The sequence below is a fragment of the Ochotona princeps genome, chromosome 2, assembly GCF_030435755.1.
Source record: "Ochotona princeps isolate mOchPri1 chromosome 2, mOchPri1.hap1, whole genome shotgun sequence".
NCBI lineage: Eukaryota > Metazoa > Chordata > Mammalia > Lagomorpha > Ochotonidae > Ochotona > Ochotona princeps.
Window position 1 is genome coordinate 30,790,384 of NC_080833.1, and position 22,779 is coordinate 30,813,162.

General features: G+C 47.5%; 1 protein-coding gene across 1 annotated transcript in view; it reads left to right on the forward strand.

The window, feature by feature from the left end:
- ZMPSTE24 (zinc metallopeptidase STE24) overlaps positions 1 to 15,284 on the forward strand; it is a 38,056-nt gene extending 22,772 nt beyond the window's left edge. The window contains exons 8-10 of the mRNA XM_004591534.3: positions 6,548 to 6,652; positions 11,705 to 11,848; positions 14,885 to 15,284. Coding sequence (XP_004591591.1) covers positions 6,548 to 6,652; positions 11,705 to 11,848; positions 14,885 to 15,109 — 474 coding nt within the window. The 3' untranslated portion in view covers positions 15,110 to 15,284. The remainder of the gene's footprint in view (positions 1 to 6,547; positions 6,653 to 11,704; positions 11,849 to 14,884) is intronic.
- Positions 15,285 to 22,779: the final 7,495 nt, after the last annotated feature.

The window sequence follows — 22,779 nt, forward strand, 5'->3', positions numbered from 1 at the left end:
CTAATCCAGGATCCTGCTCATGTATACCCTAGAAGACAGCAGAAGATGGCCTAAGCGCTGTAGTCCCTGCCACTCACGTGGAACACCCAACTTTGGTTCCAATCTCCTGGACAATAATTAAAAACAAGTGTAGCATTCCCCCCTTTATCCTCAGTTATTATCTGAGGTTTCAGTTACTCAGGGTTCAGAACATCCAAACTATTAATAGTGCATTTGATCTTGGCTCTTTCTTTTTTTTTTTAAGATTTATTTATTTTTATTACAAAGTCAGATATACAGAGAGGAGAGACAGAGAGGAAGATCTTCCATCCAATGACTCACTCCCCAAGTGAGCCACAACGGGCCGATGCTGTGTTGATCCGAAGCCAGGAACCAGGAACCTCTTCCACGTCTCCCACGCGGGTGCAGGGTCCCAATGCACTGGGCCGTCCTCAACTGCTTTCCCAGGCCACAAGCAGGGAGCTGGATGGGAAGTGGAGCTGCTGGGATTAGAACTGGCGCCCATATGGGATCCTGGAGCATTCAAGGCGAGGACTTTAGCTGCTAGGCCACACCGCCGGGCCCAGATATTGGCTCTTTCAAGAGAGATTGTGTTCATGGAACTTTTATTACATTGTTGCTTTAATTGTCCTATTAATAGTTGTTGCTATTAATCTCATACTGTACCTAATTTGTCTTTTTAAGTTCTTTTAGCTAGAGAGACAGAAACAGAACACTCTACCGTCTGCTGGTTTTCTCTGCAAATGCCCACAGTTTTCCAAGGCTGGGTCAGGGCCGAAACCAGGAGATGGAAATACATTCCAGACCTTGCACGTTGCCGTCATTGCTGCCTCCACGCTGTGGATGTGTAGGAAGCTGAGGTCAGGAGTCAGACTGAGGACTGAACCTAGATACCCTGGTGTGGAATGGAGCCATCTTAATTAGTGCCCTAATTGTTAGGCTAACGATCCTCCTGTGTGCCTAATTTACAAATTAAACTTTATCATAGGTATTCTTGAGAAAGAAATTGTTTTATGTGAGGCTACTTCACAGAATGTGTGGAAAATGGAATTAATGTGTCTGTTTTGGTGCAAAAAGTTCCGTATATGGATTTTTCCATAATCATTTCCTTTTTTTTCTTTTAAAGATTTATTTATTTTCATTTGAAAGGTTTACAGAGAGAAAGAGACAGAGGGAAAAATCTATATGCTGGTTCACTCCCCAAATGGATGCAATGGCCAGAGCTGAGCCAGTCCAAAGGCAGGAGCCAGGAGCTTCTTCTGGGTCCCCATGTGGACGCGGGGTCCCAAGGCTTTGGGCTGTCCTCGACTACTTTCCCAGCCACAAGCAGGGAGCAGGATGGGAAGTGGAGCTGCCGGGATACAAACTGGCACCCATATGGGGTCTCAGCAGATACAAGGCGAGGACTTTAGCATTGAACGCCCCGGGATCCCATATGGGCGCCAGTTCTAATCCCGGCAGCTCCACTTCCCATCCAGCTCCCTGCCTGTGGCCTGGGAAAGCAGTCGAGGACGGCCCAATGCATTGGGACACTGCACCCGCGTGGGAGACCCGGAAGAGGTTCCAGGTTCCCAGCTTCGGATCAACACAGCACCGGCCATTGCGGCTCACTTGGGGAGTGAATCATCAGACGGAAGATCTTCCTCTCTGTCTCTCCTCCTCTCTGTATATCTGACTTTGTAATAAAATAAATAAATCTAAAAAAAAAAGAAAAGAAAAGAAAACAACAAGGCGAGGACTTTAGCTGCTAGCCTTATGCGCCGAGCCCTTTATTTTTTATTTGAAAGGCAGATTTTTAGAGATGTAGAGACACAGAGAAAGATCTTCCATCTGCTGAATCACTTTCCAGGTGGTTCCAACAGCCAGAGCTGAGTCAATCTAAATTAGACAGGAGACAGGAGCCTCTTTGTCTCCCATACGAGTGCAGGGTCCCAAGGAATTGAGCCATCCTCCACTGATTTCCCAGGTACCTTATCAAAGAGCTGGATGGGAAGTGGAGTAGCAGCAACACAGACTGGCGCCCATATCGAATGCAAGCACCACAGACAGAGGCTTAACCTAGACCACAGTGCCGGGACCCAAAACAAGTTTTAAGAACCTATTATCAGTAAACAGGTCTCCTATCTGTGGAGAGTTCTCTTTTCCATTTTAACCTTAGAATGTGACTCTGATGCTATTCAAGACAGCTTTTTTTTTTAAAGATTTATTCATTTTATTACAGCCAGATATACACAGAGGAGGAGAGACAGAGAGGAAGATCTTCCATCCGATGATTCACTCCCCAAGTGAGCCACAACGGGCCGATGCACGCCGATCCGATGCCGGGAACCAGGAACCTCTTCCGGGTCTCCCACGCGGGTGCAGTGTCCCAATGCATTGGGCCGTCCTCAACTGCTTTCCCAGGCCACAGGCAGGGAGCTGGATGGGAAGTGGAGCTGCCGGGATTAGAACTGGCGCCCATATGGGATCCCGGGCTTTCAAGGCGAGGACTTTAGCCACTAGGCCACGCCGCCGGGCCCTCAAGACAGCTTTTTAAAGAAGACAACCAACCAAGAAATAAGAACCAAACTGCCTAATCAAGAATTGATTGGTTTATTTTATTTTTTTCATAAATTAAATTTTTTTTAACTCTTTATGTATTTTTTTATTGGAAAGTCAGATTACAGAAAGGAGGAGAAATGGGAAGATATTCCATCCCCTGATTTACTCCCCAAGTTGCCCCAACAGCCAGAGCTGAGCTGATCCGAAGCCAGGACCCAGAAGCTTCCTCTGGGTCTCCCATGTGGGTGCAGGGTCCCAATGCATTGGGCCGTCCTCAGTGCTTTCCCAGGCCACAGCAGGGAGCTGGATGGGAAGTGGATCAGCCAGGACATGAACCAGCACCTACATGGGATCCCGGCACTTGCAAAGCAAGGACTTTAGCCACTGCCCAAAAATAAATAAATCCTGAAAAAAATATGTGTATTTGTTTATTTTTTAAGTACACTGAATGCATTTTTTTGGTTTCATGAATTATTAATAGGTTACATCTCAAAAATGTTATTTATTTTAATTGGAAAGGAAGATACACAGAGAGAAGGAAATATAGAGAGAAAGATCTTCCATCTGCTGGTTCACTCTCCAGGTGACCAATTTAAAGCCAGGAGCCTCTTCTGGGTCTCCCACATGGGTGCAGGGTCTCAAAGCTTTGAGCCTTCCTGCACTACTTTCCCAGGCCACAAGCAGGGAGCTGGATGGAAAGTGGAGCAGCCAGGACATGAGGGGATGCCAATATGGGATCCCAGCAGATGCAAGGCAAGGATTTAGCCACTACGCTATCATGCCAGGCCCAAAAGTACAAATATCTTTTTTTTTTTATTTTTAATTCATTAATTACATTGTATTATGTGACACAGTTTCATAGGTACTGGGATTCTCCCCACCCCTCCCCAAACCCTCCCACCATGGTGGATTCCTCCACCTTGTTGCATAACCACAGCTCAAGTTCAGTTGAGATTCGAAGTACAAATATCTTAAAAAAATAATAATAAAATGAGAAATTGGTGAAGGGGGAAGGAAAATAGTAATGTATTTTGATTTCAGGAAATCTTGTTGCCTGTGTTCCTGGTAGGTTGCATTTTTCTAAACTGTGGAAAGCTTAATTCCATATTCATCTATTGACGTAGTATTGTAATTTGATTGATTTGTTTTACTTGAAAAGTCGGATTTGCAGAGACAGGCAGATGGACAGTCTATCCACTAGTTCACTGCTTTCTATCAACAAGAAGCAGAAACGAAAAGTTCTCAGGGCACAGCTTGATGGCTGAATTGTCTAACTCCTCCCCTTACAAATGCCAGGGTCCCAATGGACACCAGTTTGTGTCCCGGCTGCTCCACTTCCTTCCATCTCCCTGTTTGTGGCCTACGAAAGTAGCAGTGTGGCTCAAGTCCTTGGAACCCTGCATGTGGTAGGCCTGGAAGAAGTTCTTGACTACTTATTTCAGATTGACTCAGCTCCGGCTGTTGCGGCCACTTGGGAAGTGAACCAGTGGATGGGAGACCTTTCTCTCTGTAGGTCTGCCTCTCCAATAAAAATAAATAAACCTTTTCTTTTTTAATAAAAGAAAATATTATCTTTCTTTTTTCAAAATTATATTTTGTGTTTTTATTTGAAAAGCAGTTAGGTGATCAGGATAGAGAGCGCATGAGAGATCTTCCATCCACTAGTTCACTTCCTGAATGGCTACAATGGCCAGAGCTGCTTTGCCTAAAGCCAGGAGCTAGGAGCAAATTCTGGTTCTCCCCTGTGGGTGCAGGGACCCCGGCACCTCAGTCATCTTCCTCTGCTTTCCCACGCACATTAGCAGGGAGCTGAATCAGAAGTAGAGCAGTTGGAACTCAAACCCACATCCGTATGGGATGCTTGCGTACCCACTATATCATGTCACTGATTTCAAACAATATCTCTTGGGCCTGGTGTGGTAGCCTGGTGGCTAAAGTCCTTGCCTTGCTTGCGTCAGGATCCCCTATGGGTCTGGGTTCTAATCCCGGCAACCCTACTTTTCATCAAGCTCCCTGCTTGTGGCCTGGGAAAACAGTTGAGAATGGCCCAGGGACTTGGGACCCTGCATCCGTGTGGGAGACCCAGAAGAGGCTCCTGGCTCCTGGCTTTGGATCGGCTCAGCTCTACGGGGTCTCCCCCACAGATTCCTTTAGTACCCCATTGCCGGAGGGAATGAGCCTGCTGCCCGCCACCCATCCTCCCGGCCCGCGAGAGACAAACAGACGGACAGGGGTTCTTTCTAAGCAGTTCCAATTTATTGGGGAAAATCAGTTTCTGATATAGGGTAAGGGATAGCCTCAGGCCAGGAATTTCAGGAATTTCAGGGGGGCAGAAACTAGGAGCCAATTACTAAGAAAATGACTACAGAAGCCACGTCCCATAGTCCAGGGATAAATGAGCAAGATGGCCCTGGTCAATCAGTATTTTCTTGGAGCTACGTGACTCCTGCCCTGGTTCACACCCAGGGCTCTGTCCTTGGCCGCCATCTTGCCCGCCAGTGACCTGGACTGTTAGACTCCATCTTAGTGACCTCTTTACCCCTGAAGCCCACAAGCTCCATCCGTTGTGACCGCTTGGGGAGTGAATCAGTGGACAGAAGATTTTTCTCCTTTTCTCTCCTCCTCTGTTTATATCTGACTTTCCAATAAAAATAAACAAATCTTAAAAAAAAAAAATTATCTCTTGACTGAATTAAATATGAATTTTGTTTCTGTTATATTAACTTGAAATTTGGGCCTGGGATGAGAGCCTAGTGACTAAAGTCCTCATCTTATACACTGGGATCCCATATGGTTTCCGGTTTGTGTCCTGGTGGCCCTGTTTGCCATCCAGCTCTCTGCTTGTGGCCTGGAAAAGCAGTTGAGGATGGCCCAAAGCCTTGGGACCCTGCACCCATGTCGGAGACCTGGAAGAAGCTCTTGGCTCCTGGCTTCAGATCAGCTCAGCTTCAGCCATTGCAGTTGCTTGGAGGGCGGGGCTGGTTATCGGACAAATGATCTTCTTTTCTGTCTTTCTGTCTGTCCTACTCTCTGTATATCTGACTTTCCAATAAAAAGAAATCCGTAAAAGAAAAAGAAATCCTGTTTTTTTGAGTCAGGAGTAATAATTTGGAATATATGAAAGATGTATAGTTAAAGACACTATAGTTCTGTGTAGAAATAACTATAGTTCATATTTTGGCATCATTCCTGTTTATTTTTTTGTATTTGTGATTTTTATATAGCTATTCACATTTTTGTATGTACTGTGTGTTTTTAGTTTATGTCCTTCATTTAATAAACCATTTTTACAGTTATTAATATATTTGTTTGGAAGTAGAGATACAGAGGAGGGGTACCCCAGTGGCCATAGTCACTGAACTGGACCAGGCCAAAACCAGGAGCCCACAGCACCATCTGGTTGCCGGGGCCTAAGGACTTGGGCCATCATCTGCTGCTCTTCCAAGCACATAAACAGGAAGCTGGGTCAGAAACAGAGCAGCTGCCCGCATCATGGGCAGCAGCTGAACTCACTGTACCACATTAGCCACAAATGTACCATCTTTCCATGTCTGGGTACAATTTTGAAGACATTTCTAATGTTTCTGACATACTTTCTTATGAATATACCATGTAATTATTTGTGTCCATCATGAACAATTTCCCGTTTCAGAACAATCTTTGAAAGCAAAATTTCTAGTGGATTTTTAATATGGCTGTCATGTGACTTTATCAGGATTTATTTAATTATTGTTCAGTTGATAAAGCTTTTTTTTTTTTTCCAACTCTAGTCAGGTCTAGATTATAAACTTTTCAGAGTTAGGGAATGTTTGTTCAGGGTTATATCTTCGTTAACCCAGTGTCTCATATGGCGTGAGGTGCGGGGGCTGTTTTTTGAGGGAAGTACAGTTTTTCACAGGAATCTGTTTCTCTAAGGTAGAATTCATGAACGCTTACACTGAATTTGAACATATAAGCTTCTTGAAGGTGCTGAATAATTCCTTTTTCCATTTGTTCTTTGATTCAGACCAAGAAACAAGGATGTAAAAATGAGGAGGTGCTTGCTGTACTGGGCCATGAACTGGGGCACTGGAAGTTAGGACACACAGTCAAGAATATCATTATTAGCCAGGTGAGTTCCGAGCAGCTCTTCTTGTGGTGTGGTAGTCAAAGGGGACGGGAGGGGGATTGAGAGGATCTTTGCAGAGCGGTAAGACCCGCTGCGTAACCGCAGGGCTGCCCAGTGCCCGGCCTGTGCGTTCTCAGGCCCATTCTTCACCAAATACCAATCTCTCGCAAGACTGACTGAGGAGTAAATGAGTGAATATGTGTTTAGGGTTTGGAGTAGTCCCTGGGACTTGATAAATATCTTCATCGTATGTATTTATTGTTTAAGTATTTTTGTCACCACCACCATCATCACTTCCAGAGTCATGAAGATCAACCAAAGCAGCCTGCACAAGTTAGATATTAAAGTACTTTATTCAAAATAATTTTTGCTTTTTAAGAATAAATGTATTCGTTGAATCTTTGGAAAACATAAAGACAGCAAATCAGTACCATTTCTCCGCTGGGCTTTACCTGTTGAAACCAAGAAATTTGCAGGCATGAAGCTGTACTGTCTTTGTGACTGGGCTCTGAGGTAACCTGGAAGGGTTTTTTGTTTTGTCTTCTATTTAAAAAGCAGAAAGGCAGGCAGACAGAAGTAGGTGCCTGCAACAGCTAGCGCTGAGCCAGGCTAAATCCAAGAACTTGGAGCTCAGTCTGGGAACCCAACTGCGTTGAACTACCATCTGCTACCTAGCAGGTGCACATAATCAGGAAGCTGTGGAAAGCAGAAGAGCTGGACCTGAACTGAACACTCTTGGTTGGGGTGCAGGCTTTACAAGTGGGATCTAATTGCTGTACCAAACACCAGCTCCTTATTTTTTAAGATTTATTTTTTTCTTGGAAAGGCAGATTTACAAAGAGAAGGAGAGATGGAGAAATAACTTTCATCTGCTGGTTCACTCCCCCAGTGGCTGCAACAGCCACAGCTGAGCTGAGCCAATCCAAAGCCAGGAGCCAAGAGCTTCTTCCTGGTCTCCCACATAGGTGTCAGATCCCAAGGGTTTGAGCCGTCCTCTGTTATTTTCCCAGGCCACAAGCAGGGAGCTGGATGGAAAGTGGAGCAACTGAGACCTGAACTGGCACCCATATGGGATCCTGGCGCTTGCAAGGCAAGGATTTAGGCCATTAAGCCATCATGCCAGGCCCTTAACTGACTCAAGTGGGTTTTCATACCTTATAAAGGCAAGCTGATTCTCTGACTGGGCTGCAGCGCCTCCTGTGGTACATAAGGGCTGAGCATGTGGTGGGCAGGCCTGGGCTGGCCCGCAGCACCCATTGGTTTGCTGAGGATGGAGAGCAGAACAAATTGATCATCTACTCCAGTGAAACTTGACAGCAAATTTCTGGGCCAAAAGAGGCTCAGAGGTGGACTATGACAGCCAATTGACCTCAAAAAGATTTCCTCGTCCATGGAGCAGCGATATCAGCAGCATCTCAGAACTGTCAAAAATGCATGAGGAGAGGGCCCGGTGGCGTGGCCTACCGGCTAAAGTCCTCGCCTTGAAAGCCCCGGGATCCCATATGGGCGCCAGTTCTAATCCCGGCAGCTCCACTTCCCATCCAGCTCCCTGCTTGTGGCCTGGGAAAGCAGTTGAGGACGGCCCAATGCATTGGGACACTGCACCCGCGTGGGAGACCCGGAAGAGGTTTCAGATTCTCTGCTTCGGATCGGCGCGCATCGGCCCGTTGCGGCTCACTTGGGGAGTGAATCATCGGACGGAGGATCTTCCTCTCTCCTCTCTGTATATCTGACTTTGTAATAAAAATAAATACATCTTAAAAAAAAAAAAAAAAAACACTGATCTTTGAAAAAAAAATACATGAGGTGAACCCTGAGAAAATGCTCCATGATGGGCCCTGGGAAGACATCGGGCGGCAGTTCCCCAGTCCCGGGGTAATGCGGTGGTTGGGAGGCTGGGCGTGCTTTCTCCTCTTGTACCCTCTCCCCCCTTACGAGAAGAAGAAGAAAATGTGTAAACAAGGGTCTCACCCACTACTACCTTATTCTCGACCCTTCCCACCATGATCAACTATATAAACATCATCACTAATATTTAAAGAAAAACTTAAAAAAAAGTGGAAATCTTTGAAGTCTGTCATCCCAGGACATGCTAAAGTTTTGCTTTCTACTTATTTTCAAGTTTGCACATATTCATTAAGATATTCCGGAGGCTGGCACGTTGGCTCCAACAAACTAATCCTCTGCCTCCAAGCATAGGCTTCCCATATGGACGCCAATTCATGTCCCGGCTACTCCACTTCCCTTCCAGCTCCCTGCTTTGTGGCCTGGGAAAACAGTAGGGGATGACCCGAGCCTTGCACCTGTGTGTGAGCAGCAGCGTTCCAGTCATTGAGGCCATTTGGGGAGTGAATCAGCGGATGGAAGATCTTCCTTTCTTGTTTTCCCCTCTCTGTGAATCTGCCAAATAAAAAAAAATAAATCTTTCAAAAAAAAAAAAAAAGACTAGCTGGTTCTGCTAACAGCTCACAAAGGAAGGCTTGTCAACTCCAGTGAGCACTTCTGCCTTAACATCTTTAGGAATAAAGAAGAGTTCCTTAGCTTAGAAGCTAGGTTGTATGGATATGTAACGGTGAGTAAGACATTAAACAAGTCAAAATCTAAGTCTCAAGTATTCATTTCAAGAAAAATCAGCAGCCAGTGATTCGTAGAGGAAGGGGTCCAATGGAAACAGCCTGTTCCAGGAGGTCCCTGGTGTGACACCTGTCGGGCTGGGCTTGATGCCCCTTCCGACAGATTGGGCACTTGGCACCAGGCCAAGTATCACTGAGACCTGTATCATTGATTCACACGCTCCATCTCTGGTGTGCTGCCCACTCTGAGGATGAGCCCCTTGGGCAAAGCGTGTGGTGTCTGTGGAACAGGGCTGCCTGATCAGCAAGTCTCTGCCGTGGGGTGCCTTGATGCATGTACATGCACATGAAGCCAGAGTATATTCATAACCTGACCTAATTTGGGAAATTTTCCATATCCCTCCCTTCTGTTCCCTGTGTTAGCCACCCTCTGGTTTGTTTCAAGGCCCTAACCATTCTGCCATTGATTATTCACCTGCTGACAGTGAGTGTACTATATGCCCATATATCCTCTGCTCAGACTCCTCCTCCCCAGCGGGAGTGGACAGTAAGACGTGCAGCGGGGTGGTCCCTCGCTAAGACCATGTTCCTTCACTGCTACCTTCCAAGCTGTCTCCCGGTGGCTCAGTCATGCCACAGCAATCACTTTAAACTGATGCTAACATATTGTATTTATTTGTATGATAGGTTTCACACAAGCAAGTATTTAATATTTATTTATGTCAAAGGAGGAGTTACAGAAAGAGAGAAAGAGATCTTCCATCCATTAGTTCATACCCAAATAGCTGCAGCCACTGAGGCTGGGCAAGGCTGAAGGCCAGGAGACTAAGATTCCATCTTGGTATTGCATCTGAGTGGCAGGTCCAGACATTTGGAGCATCTTCTGCCTTCCCAGATGCCTGAACAGGGAGCTGAAGTAGAAGTGGATCAATCAGGACTTGAATTGGCACCATATGGAATGTTGATGTTCCAGGTACTAGCTTCACATGCTATGCCACAACTTTGGCCCAGTGAGAGCTTTTTAATGCTGTGTGCACCACTCTTTGAATCACCTGTCAAATGGTTTGGTGCAGATCACTTTAATATGACCCCTTTGGCTTCTAAGATCCACCTCTGCAAAGGGGCAAAAACCCCACCTCTGCTAAGGGTATTTGTTCTCCAGTTTTATTACAAGGGGCCCTATTTAATAGATTCTTCTTTGTTTTTTTCTCTTCTCTTTCTCATTTATTGTTAAAAGATAAATATGCTTCTCTCTGACCTTTCTAACTATTCAGTACAGCTCCTAGAGAGGATTCAGGCCAACCTGATGCTTCAGGGCTGCCACATAAAGGTCAGGTGTGAGCCTGGGGTTTGACTGCAGTCCTGTCGGACCAAGCCAGATCTAGTGTGATTTTTTTTTAAATTGTATTATGCATTCTTGTTTTTTTTTTATTAGTTCCATATTGTTTCCTTAATATATCTGATATAAAAGGGGATTTTAAGGGAGAAGCCCGACCCAGTCTCCCACCCACCCCAGGTCCCGGATGTGGGGCATGCTCCAAGGGTTTTGCTCAAGTGGTTTTGATAGTTCAACAGTTCTGAATTGCTGCCAATCTCACCACTCCAAGTATGATGAGGTCGTTGAAGAATCCACTGATTGACATAGTCCATTTTAGAGTCTCCATTTGCCCAGGTTTTCACCGCCAACATATAGCTGAGGTGGTTGATTGACTTGTTCTGTCCTGTGTCTTTTCATGGTTAGGGTTCTGGGTCCAGAAGCTCGATTGGGGGGATCCCCAAAGAAACTTTGTCTGAGGTGTTCCCAGACCAGATTCTTGTATGTTCTAGCAAGCACAGGGCCTGGCACAGTCCATCGCCCCGATCAGCTGGTGGTTGCAATTGCTGGGTTGGTTCTGTTTCCATCCCTGTCTTCCACAGATCTAGTGTAATTTGTAGACAGAAAGTAGCTCGTTGCTGTGAACCACTTCAAACCCTGCATTGTAAGGTGATTCCCTCAAAACTGTTTCTGCCAAAAACTGTGCAGCTATGTATTTGCAGAAATTTGATTTCCCTTTTGAGGATAAAAGCGAAGTAAAACAACTAAATAATGTTTTCTGTAATCACACCAAGTACTTTTGTTCATTCCCCAGTGGCCGCAATGGAGGGAGCTAAGCTAATCTGAAGCCAGGAGCCAGGAGCCTCTTCTAGGTCTCCCATGTGGATGCAGGGTCCCAAGGCTTTGGGCTATTCTGCTGCTTTCCCAGGCCACAAGCAGGGAAAGCAGTAGAGAATAGAGGTAGAGCAGCTGGAACATGAACTGGTGCCCATGTGGGATCCCAGCACCTAGAGGTGAAGGATTAGCTAATCAAGCCGTCGAGCTGGGCCCCTCACACAAGCACTTTTCTCAAAATCAAGCCACGATTTCTGCTATTGTTTGGTACTGCTGGTCCCACAGTCAAATCAGCTTTATAATAACTTGGGGATCTTCCATCTTTCTCTGTAGATGAATTCGTTCCTGTGTTTTTTCTTGTTTGCTGTGTTAATTGGCCGGAAGGAACTTTTTGCTGCATTTGGTTTTTATGATAGCCAGCCTACTCTTATTGGACTACTGATCATCTTCCAGTTTATTTTTTCACCTTATAATGAGGTAATGTATAATTAAAATGATCTTACATGTGTCCTTGCCTGCTTCAATTCTAGAACCTTTAGGATAGCATAGAAAGAGTGAAAACTATGGATTTAATAAATAGATGAAATGAAATCTTTTAGTCCCTTGTTTATTGGTCAAATGAATAAATGCTTGTGTACTGTTAGTGGGAAAAAAATTGAGAATTCGATTTTAGTGGTAAAAACCTTGATATAACATATACCTTGCAAATGTGGTAGGTTGCAAATATCAGGTACGATGTGCTAAGCCATGTTTGTACCAGTGTTTGGGTGAGAATCTTCTATGATTTGGGACAAGACATATGTATATATTTGATTATTGAACTGATCTTTCTCTTTCCTCATTGTCGTGGTGACAGCCTCTGTACCTTATGGCCATGATGCCTGCCTAATTATCTTTAAACTGCCTGACCGGAAATGAGACAACCACACGGGAGCTCAGTGCTGGGGGAGGGGAAGGGCCTCTTGGCCGTAAAGGCAGGGGTGCCGTCCCAGACATCCCCCATGGCATCCCCTGTGGCTCTGTGGCTGTCTAGAAGGCTTTCATTTTGTTTCTCTACACTCAGTGGTTGAGTTCCCTTTACAGACATTGAATATGTTTGGATGTTAGCAGTGTGACACGGGACATGGCCACAGGCCAGTTAACAGCTGCGTGAAACCCTTCAGCATTCCACCTGGCTGCACAGGAACACTTGAGTGGAAAGTCTCAGTTAATGTTAGTTAGGTCATGGTGGGATGGAGACAGTTTTTTGGAGAAAACTATTTTTTTTTTAAAGATTTATTTATTTCATTACAAAGTCAGATATACAGAGAGGAGGAGAGACAGAGAGGAAGTTCCTCCATCCGATGATTCACTCCCCAAGTGAGCCGCAACGGCCAGTGCGCACCGATCCGAAGCCGGGAACCAGGAACCTCCTCCAGGTCTCCCACGTGGGTGCAGGGTCCCAATGCATTGGGCCGTCCTTGACTGCTTTCCCAGGCCACAAGCAGGGAGCTGGATGGGAAGTGGAGCTGCCAGGACTAGAACCGGCGCCCATATGGGATCCCGGGGCGTTCAAGGCGAGGACTTTAGCCACTAGGCCACGCCGGGCCCGAGAAAACTATTTCTTTTAAGGATTTATTCATTTGGAAGGCAGAGTTCCAGAGAGACAGAGAGAATCTTCTATCTTTTGGTTCACTCCCCAAATGGCTACAGCGGCTAAGGCTGGGCCACATTGAAATCAGCTTTCTAGAATTCCATTAGGGTCTCCCACATGGATGACAGGGTGACAGGGGTCCACATTCATGCACACTGGCAGGAAGCTGGATCAGAAGTCCAGCAGCCGGATGTGAGATGGCACTCATGGAATGTTGACATTGTTGTTGCAGCTTAACCTACTGTGCTGTAACACCAGCCTCAGAAAACTGAATTGTATTTGATGTTGGCTAAGACATAATATTTATTTTGGCTTTTAAAAAATTTTGTAGGCCAAATGTTTGAAGAAATCAACATTTGTGTCACTCAACCTGTTGTTTGGTGAATGAGCCAGTGGATAGAAGACCTTCTCTCTGTAAATCTGCCTTTGCAATAAATAATAAATGAATTTTTAGAAATTTTATTTTTATGGGAAAGTCAGATATACAGAGAGGAGGAGAGACAGAGAAGAAGATCTCCCGTGCGATGATTCACTCTCCAGGTGGCGATTAACTCTCCAGGTGGCCGCAATGGCTGGACCTGTGACAATCCAAAGCCAGGAGCCTGGAGCCTCTTCCAAGTCTCCCACATGGGTGCAGGGTTCCAAGGCTTTGGACCATTCTCGACTGCTTTCCCCGGTCACAGGCAGGGATGGAAAGTGGGGCTGCCAGGATACAAACCAGCACCCATATGGGATCCTGGTGCACGCAAGGTGAGGACTTTAGCTGCTAGGCTACCACGCTGGGCCCATAAATCAGTTTTTAAAGGGAGGGAGCTTCAACTAAGTATGTCCAAAAAGTTCATGGAGAGGTGGCATTAGAAGAGAAGTTTATTTTTATACAAAAACAATTTTGAAATCATAAATATGGAAGGGTATCCAAAAATCCATGGAAATTCATATTGTGAAAGCTTGCACATGGGTCTTAGAAGTTTTGCACCAAAATAAACATCTTTAAATGTAATTTTCCAAGACCCGGCATGGTAGCCTAGTGACTGAAGTCCTCACTTCACGTGTGCCGGGATCCCATATGGGCACTGATTCTAATCCCAGCAGCCCTGCTCCCTATCCAGCTCCCTGCCTGTGGCCTGGGAAAGCAATCGAGGATGGCCCAAAGCCTTGAGACCCTGCACCCACATGGGAGACCCAGAAGAGCGCCTGGCTCCTGGCTTAGGATCAGTGCAGCTCTGGCCATTGCGGCCACTTGGGGAGTGAATCAATGGATGGGAGATCTTCCTCTCTGCTTCTCCTCTGTTTCTCCTCTCTGTATATCTGACTTCCCAATTAAAAATAAATAAATAAATGAATGTTTAAAGACGATGATATATGGCTTCTGTCTCAATTCCCTTGAGCATTCATTCTAAAAAAATAAATAAACTTAATTTTCCACTAGCTTTTTGAAACTCCCTCCTCAGTTACCCTGAGTAAACTCTGACTCTAAGGAAGTAATGTGCACCCCAAGAATGTCAGCACTAGCACCCTTGGGCCGGGCGACCTCAGCCAGTGGACTAGCCCCTCTGAGCACCACCCACCTCAGCTGTAAGGCAGGAGTGAGAGGTTGTTCGAGAATATGGGGAGGCCTAGCTCAGATTTCCAAGAATCGCTTGGTTGGTTTGTCTCTTTTAGTAAGGACGACACTTCTCTATATTTCCGTTTCTGCTCTGTTGCTTGGGGAGAAGTAGGTAGGGCTCAGTTTATAAAATTCTCCCACTCCAAATCTCCCAGTGTCAGGGATCTTTCAAGCTGCCCCCCCTCTTCCCCCGCCCCCTCTGCACTTCAGCTCGTGAATCCTTCGATGATGACAGTGAGGACAGAGACTAAAGCCCTTTCCTTTATCTTTTTAGGTTCTTTCTTTCTGCCTGACAGTGCTGAGCCGCAGATTCGAATTTCAAGCTGATGCATTTGCCAAGAACCTGGGGAAGGCGAAAGACTTATATTCTGCTTTGATCAAACTCAACAAGGATAACCTGGGGTTCCCTGTTTCGGACTGGCTGTTCTCCATGTGGCATTACTCTCACCCTCCACTGCTGGAGAGACTGCAGGCTCTGAAAGCGACAAAACAGGACTAAGATGCCTGGGGCTGCCACCCACGTCGCCCTCATGGTTTCTGGCCTGGCAGCATGTTCCTGCTCTTGATATTTTTAGACTTTTTTATTTTTAAGAGAATATATTAAGTATGGAAAAGCCCAGATTTAAACACATTTACTATCTCATTTCAAAGATAATTTTAATAATCCATTTCTTTTTTTTTTTTAATAATCCATTTCTTAAAGAAAACACTGGATACAATTTGAGGCTTAGTGTTTTTAAAGGCATAGGCTTCCCCCTTATTGTTGACAGCTGATCTACCATCAGCCAGCAAAGGCTGTTTGAGAAAATACAGATATGTTCTCAGTCAGACCCATCTGTGGCATCTGCCCATGAAGGGGCTGGGGACAGGTGTCTCCAAAGAGGGGACAACTTGACTTTCTCCTTTCTGTGCCAAAGGGGCAGTAGTCCTGCATCATTGGGCACACACCCCAGTTGAAATTTGCTTTCACTTTCATACTGTTGTGATTTAAGCTGGCCAATCAGTGTTCTAGATCAGAAAGGAGGAGCAGGTGGGAGCGGCTGGAGGGGTGGAGGTGAGAGGCATTGGAGATGCGCCCTACTCTCCTACCACGGCTCCTGGCTCCGCTTCTTCCCCACCGCTCGTTGATCAGTGCGCTGGAATTAGATATTATGTAGAGGATGTTTTTAATATTTTTTTAAAGAAAAATTTCAGTTTTTATCTTTCCTTCAACCTGGTGAGTTATGTTCCTGCTCGGGGCAAGCCAGGCTATTTTCCTTGCTTTTCTTTCACTCCATACAAGGCGCATCCCGGAGCACAGATGGCCGCGCCCAGCAGCTGCTGCTCTGTGGAGGGTGGCAGAACCAAGCAAGAAGTAGACATTTTGAGAGACATGAGGACGAAATACTGATGATTCTCTTGTGTGAACAGGAAAAATATATTTTTCTGTCTTGCAAGGACAGCAGAGTTTCAGTTCTTATTTTTTTTTTTTTAAGATTTTATTATTTTTATTACAAAGTCAGATATACACAGAGGAGGAGAGACAGAGGAAGATCTTCCATCCGATGATTCACTCCCCAAGTGAGCCGCAACGGCCGCTGCGCACCGATCCGAAGCCGGGAACCAGGAACCTCTTCCAGGTCTCCCACCATGGGTACAGGGTCCCAAAGCTTTGGGCTGTCCTTGACTGCCTTCCCAGGCCACAAGCAGGGAGCTGGATGGGAAGTGGAGCTGCCGGGATTAGAACTGGCGCCCATATGGGATCCCGGGGCGTTCAAGGCGAGGACTTTAGCCGCTAGGCCACGCCGCCGGACCCTTCAGTTCTTATTTTTGCAATTTTTATCAGGAAGTCATAAGTACCAACTATCTAGACCTGATTCCATTTTTTAAAATTGTTGATATGCAGATAATGGGAAGGGCAAAACAGACACGAAGTGGTTCCAGGGTTGCGTGCCCCCCACCTGTGCCCACTTGCTGAAGGGGAACTTTGCAAAAGCACAGGGGATGTTTACTTGTGGGATTTTTCTTCCTGAGTGGGCTCAGCTATTCACCTATGGGGTTTATCTGAAGCCGTGGACTCAGTGGACCCTTGAGTGATGTCTAAACATGGAAATGTAATAAAAATGAAAATCTAGGCTAGTGTCACTTTGTTTATTTTCCTAAGATTCAAGAGGATCCATCCAGTGGTTTTTATCAGCATGTTATCTGTGACTCCATGCTCTGATGACTGCCTTTCCTTACTCTGTGCCTTTAAAGACAAATTTCAGTTCTGCACAAGTGAACCATTAAAAATTACCAATGCGAATTGATGGAGCTTGTCTTTAGTGTGGTAGTTTGGCCCTTGGCCTAGCCGTGTTTGTATTCCCTAGAGGACCTGGTGGTCAGCACACAACAGTGTGCGCAGCGCCCCCCAGCGGCCGCCACCTGTGCCACTCCAGAGCATCACTAGCTCTGCTGATGTTATCTGGTGAAGCTTTGTGGAGTCCCTTCTTCATTTCTACAGCCTGCATCTGGGGACTGTCGGGTCTATGCCAGCTGCCTCTTCTGTCTTGCCTGCCTATGGCAGCTGTAATGAACTTAGCACTCGGTCACTGACTTAGCCACCCACAGTTCACAAGTAGCAGGGACATAGAGGTGGCCCCATAGGGACTGACGAGTTCCTGAGATCCTGTCCAATCTGGCTTTGTTCTGAAGGCTGAGCCAACAGGATTTGACAGGGAATCAGGTGTGGGCTGCAGGAGGAAAAATGGGAGTGGTGGATGACTCCATGCACGTGGCCTGCATGACTGAGCAGATGGATTTATTAAGAGTGGCAGGAGAGGAGTGTCTTAAAAGGGAAAGTCAGAATTTTGCACACACTACATTTTTGTTATTTTTGTGCTGTGGGGCTGGCAGAGTGCGTTAAGCTGCCACTGGTGATGCCAACATCCTGAATTGGCACTCCAGTTGAGTCCTGGCTGCTCTGCCTCTGATCCCGCTCCCTGCTAACACACCTGGAAAGGCAGTGGGTGAGGGTTCAAGCACTTAGGTGGTCCCTGGAACCGAGGTGGTACCCAGATGGCCTAAACTAGCCCCAGCTGTTGCCACCATCTGGGGAGTGAATCAGCAGGTGGAAGATTGCTCTTCCTCTGTCTGTCACTCTGCCTTTCAAATAAGTACATCTTTAAAATTGACATTGCAAGGACAGCGTGGTGAGCCAGAAACCAAATTAGACAGCGCTTTATTCCAGTTGGTTTTGAGGTGGGGAAGGGAGAAGCAAAAATATGGAGTGGCAATTGGAGGCAGAGATGGGATTGAGAAGCCTTTTGTTTCTTGGCATCACACACGGGCCTCACTTGCTGCATGGGGCTATTGTAAGGAGAGGAGAGCTCTTGTTTGGGGGTGCTGAGCACTAACACTGATCAACATCAGGACCTACAGGAGCACTGCACTGACAACATCCCTAACCCAGCTGGCCTCAGGGGCGAGGAGGGGCTGGAAAACTAGGCTTTAAAAGAGGAGGCAGCAGGGGCAGGCTGGGGTTCCTGGAGAAGCACACGGTACTGCTGGCTTTGCCGGGCTGTCAGGCTGTAATCAACACATTCTCTGTTGATAAGCTTCCCGAATCCTCTTTCCAGTTACAAACAGGGAAGTTGACTTCCTGTCTCATTTGTGTTGCACTCAATTTTGATCTCCCCAGAAGGGCAGGTCCCCCACATTCCCACTCTTCACAGTGTAAAGAATCCCCTGGGCCTCAAAGGGTACTTAGGAACACACCTCTGCCCCACAAACTGAGACTTGGTTCCTTCCTTCCTGGTTTGAGGAATCCATCCTTTGCATATGTAGTGAGCACCTGCAAAGTGCCAAGTACTGTGTATTTTATTTTTTTAAGATTTATTTTATGGGAATGGCAGATCATATTTATGGCGAGGAGACACAGAAAGATCTTCCATCCTGTAGTTTACTCCCCAAATGGCCATTATGGCTGGAGCTGAGCTAAATGAACCCAAAGCCAGGAGCCAGGGGCTTCTTCTGGGTCTCCCATGTAGGTTCAGGCTCCCAAGACTTTGGGCCATCTACTGCTCTCCCAGGCTGTAAACAGGGAGCTGGGTGGGAAGTGAAGCAGCCGGGACATCAACTGTGCCCTTATGGAATCCTAGTATTTGCAAGGTGAGGATTTAGCTATTGAGCCATCATGCCAAGCCCAAAGTGCCAAGTGCTGTTCTAAGTCCTGGAAAACAGAAAAGCAGACGAGAAATCAAAGCTCCTACCCTTGTGGGACTCAGATTCCAGTGTTCCCCACTGCAGGTATATAGAGCTGAGCACCTGGATCCCTGGGGGAAGGATAGCTCGGCAGGCCTCCAGGACCACCCCATCCTGGAGGTTAGGTTTTTTGGCCCACACAGGAGCCTGGAGCTGGGTGGTCCGGGCGCCAAACGTGCTGAGCGAAGCCCCTTGGACCACCTGGGGGCACACCCTCATGGTTAGAGGGGCTTGATTTACAGGGGGATGATGGGATCTCATTAGGTAGCAGTGGGAGATGACCTGCGGTTTTTATGCCCAGGTTAGGAATTACCATTGAGGAACTTCCATAGATAAGTCCATGACATGTGTATGTATGTAGGGGGCCAAAACCAAAATGGCTTAGAGGGGAGAACAGAGTGAGAGAAGTGGGTCTGGTAGCAGAATCTGTGGGGGCAATGTGGGCTCACCCCTGTGGAACTGCAACCTCTGCTGGCTCACCCAAGAACTGCAGATGGGAACAGGCCTTGCTGGGGAGCTAAGGAGACGCCCCAGCTGGGCTGGGGTTCCCACTGGTGAGAATGAGAGTAGGACTGAGGGCAGCAGGCATGGCTGTACATGGTTACAGCCTCCACCGGCACAGGTGTGCACTAGCATGGGTGGAGCGGCAAATTGGGCTAGACCCTAGTCCCACTGGTACTTGTGAGAGCAGCCAGGTTGGGTGTAGAACAGGCCAGGCTAGGTCTTGACTCCCACTGAACTACGTGAAAGCTGTGTCTGGGCACGGACCAGGGAGCAACAACCAACAACAAGAACCAGAATGGGCATGGCTGGTGGAGCAAGGCCATTGTTATAGTCAGGACAAGAGATGGACAAACTCAACCTGGGCCAATGACTCACTGGCATGTGCAAAAACTGCCACTGGGAGGAGACTCGGTGGAGGAGCTTGGGAAACTTCTTCACTGGGATGCAGTCCCTGCAGGTGAGCGCAAGAAGCAAGGCAAGGAGCAGCCCAGACCATGCCAGGTTACAGTACCACTGGCATACATGTGGGTCAGGACGGGGACAGACCAGTCGGGGCCAACACTTAACACCACTGGCAGATCTGCGAACCAGGGCAGGGAGCAGAGGAGCCAGATCAGGCCACAACACCAGCCAGTTCACATGAGGACCAGGACAGAAATCAGACTAGGCTGGGCTGGGATAGGCTGTAGCACCCACCAGCTGGAGCTGGAACAGAGGGCAGACTAGACTAGGCCAGGCTGCACAATAAGACTGCAGACGCTGAGGTGAGGAGAGTCATGCCAACCTGGGCCCAGTGGGGGCTGGGTATGTGAGTCCCAGGCACAGGGAATCTGGCAGGACTCAGGTAGCTTGGCTCAGGTCATGGGGCCCATCTGTGTGGTGGGGGAGGGGTTCCTGAGCCCAGGGACGAGGAACCAGTGGGGTGTGGGTCGCTTGGCCCAGATCCTGGGGCCCACCTTCTAGGTGGGTGTTGGTTTTGTGAACCCCAGGAGAGGGAAATCTGGCTGGGCTTGGGTCTCCTGGCCCAGGTCCCAGGGCCCGCCCTCTAGGTAGGTGCTGGTTTCATCAGCCCCAGCAGTGGGGGATTCAGTGGGCCTCAGGTCGCCTGGCCTGGGGCCAAGGGCCTGCCTACAAGATGGGTGCCAGGTTTATGAGCCCCAAGGGTGGGGAATCCGATGGACTTGGATCTCCTGACCTGGGTCCTGGGGCCCGTTTACTACGTGGGTGTGGGATTCATAATCCGCAGGGGTGGGGGATCTGGCTATACTTGGGAGATCTGGTCCACGTACTTGGGCTCGCCGACAAGAACATGTCCTACTTAACGAAAAAGGCAGAGCAGTGGACACAGGCCCTGTTGTAAAAGGAGAATATGGCAGCACATTTGGTGCCTTAGCAGAACAACAGAACTAACTGGACAACTACCCCAAACAAACGATGACAGCAAAAAAATCTTGGTGAATGGGGCCAATGGACACTGGGAGGGTGACATCATCCTCAGGCCGTTGAAATCAGCAGCACTTCAGAAGGATCCAAGCCACTTGGACAGAACCCTCGAAGTATGTGCACATTGAGACTCTGGGTTGATATGAGGTGGCGGTTCCTCATTCCTGGGTAGTAGGATGTGTGGAAAGTCATGAGTGGTTTCCCCTTTTGTCTCTCCCCTTCCCCCGGAAACAACAAGAAGAAATAGCAAATTTGGAAGCAATGAATTCACCAAATTTTCCCTAAACCTCGATTCTTCCCACCTGGATCAACCATGTAATCATTATTAAGAAATAAATTTTATTTTTAAAAAAAGATTCCAGGGCTCGGCACGATAGCGTAGTGGCTAAAGTCCTCACCTTGAACGTGCCAGGATCCCATATGGGCGCAGGTTCTAATCCTGTCAGCCCCGCTTCCCATCCAGCTCCCTGCCTGGGGCCTGGGAAAACAGTCGAGGATGGCCCAAGGCTTTGGGACCCTGTACCGTGTGGGAGACCTGGAGGAGGTTCTAGGCTCCTGGCTTCGGATTGGCTCAGCTCCAGCCATTGCGGCTGCTCGGGGAGTGAACCATCGGAAGAAAGATCTTCCTCTCTGTTTCTCCTCCTCTCTGTATATCTGCCTTTCCAATAAGAATAAATAAATCTTTAAAAAAAAGAAAGATTCCAGTGTTCCATGTTTACAATGGTGAGTGCTAGGAGAATGAAGAAGGTATGAGGGGAGTGTGGAATATCAGCGTGGGGCCGGGATCACTTTCAAGCAGAGTTGCAGCAAGGTCGCTGGCAATGGTAAAGTTTGGGGAAAACAGCAGTTGTCTCTGTGATGAAATGAGGCTCAGGCTGCTTGATGCTGGATGGCCAGGTCGCCAGACAAGCACTGCTGCAAGGAAACGGCCTTGGACAAGTGGACATCCTCAGTCCACTTCTGGAAAAACTTGGAAACATGCATTCCCCAATTCTCAGATTACCAGGACTTTCAAAGGAGAGAGGGAGTTGGGGGAATCTAATGGGTGAAGTCCCTTGATTGTCAGGTGGATTGTCAGAGTCCGTTTCCACAATCAGGTGAAGTTCATTAGATAAAAACTTGGCACTGATAAGTTCTTCCTTGCCTGAGGTCAGTAGTTCCAGCTATTTCCCTGGAATTTTTTTGTGAAGATCTATTTATTTATTTGAAAACCAGAATGTCAGGAGAAAGAGATCCTCTATCTGCTAATTCACTCCCCAAATGGACACAGCGGCCAGGCTAGGCCAGGCCAAAGCCAAACGCCTAGAATTCTATCCAGGTATCAGTGTTGGTGGCAGGGGCCCGAGCATTTGTGCCATAATCCACCACCTTCCCAGGCACCATTACACAAGATCAGCACTTAGCTTGTGCGCATCAGGATGTGAGAAGGGAAGGAGGGCACACTTTCCTTGCAGTTGCAGGTGCACTGCAGTCACAGTTAGCATGTGAGAAGGGGAAGGAGGAGGGATGTATTAGTTACATAAGCAACAAACAGTGTGTGGGTAGCCCAGCACATCTCAGGAATGGCCCTGGAGCCAGCACGCCTGGTGTGGAATGGACCAACAGCAGAGCACAGAGGAGAGGTCAGAGACACAGGGGAGACCTGATAAGTAACCGCAGTGGCACCTCCCAGGGTCTTCCAAAGTCTGCAACCGCCAGTCCTAAGCAATTAGCCTCCTGTCAGCCCCTGCACACACCTGCATCCTGAGGAATGTAGTGTGAGAGTGCGTGAAAATCCAGTGGACTCAGGCTCAGGGACAGTGGCTGAGAGGACAAGGAGAGGCCCCAGAGCCAGGGTGTGAAAGAAGTGAAGGAGCAGAGGGACTAAACTCAGGCTTTAGCCATTGGGCTGCAACAAGGAGGCCCAGCCCCAGGGGAAGGAAACTCCTTCCGCCCACCTTGCCTCCCAAGCCAGTATACTTGAGAATCTATGGAGGAGGATGGGGGGTGAGAGTGGGGGTA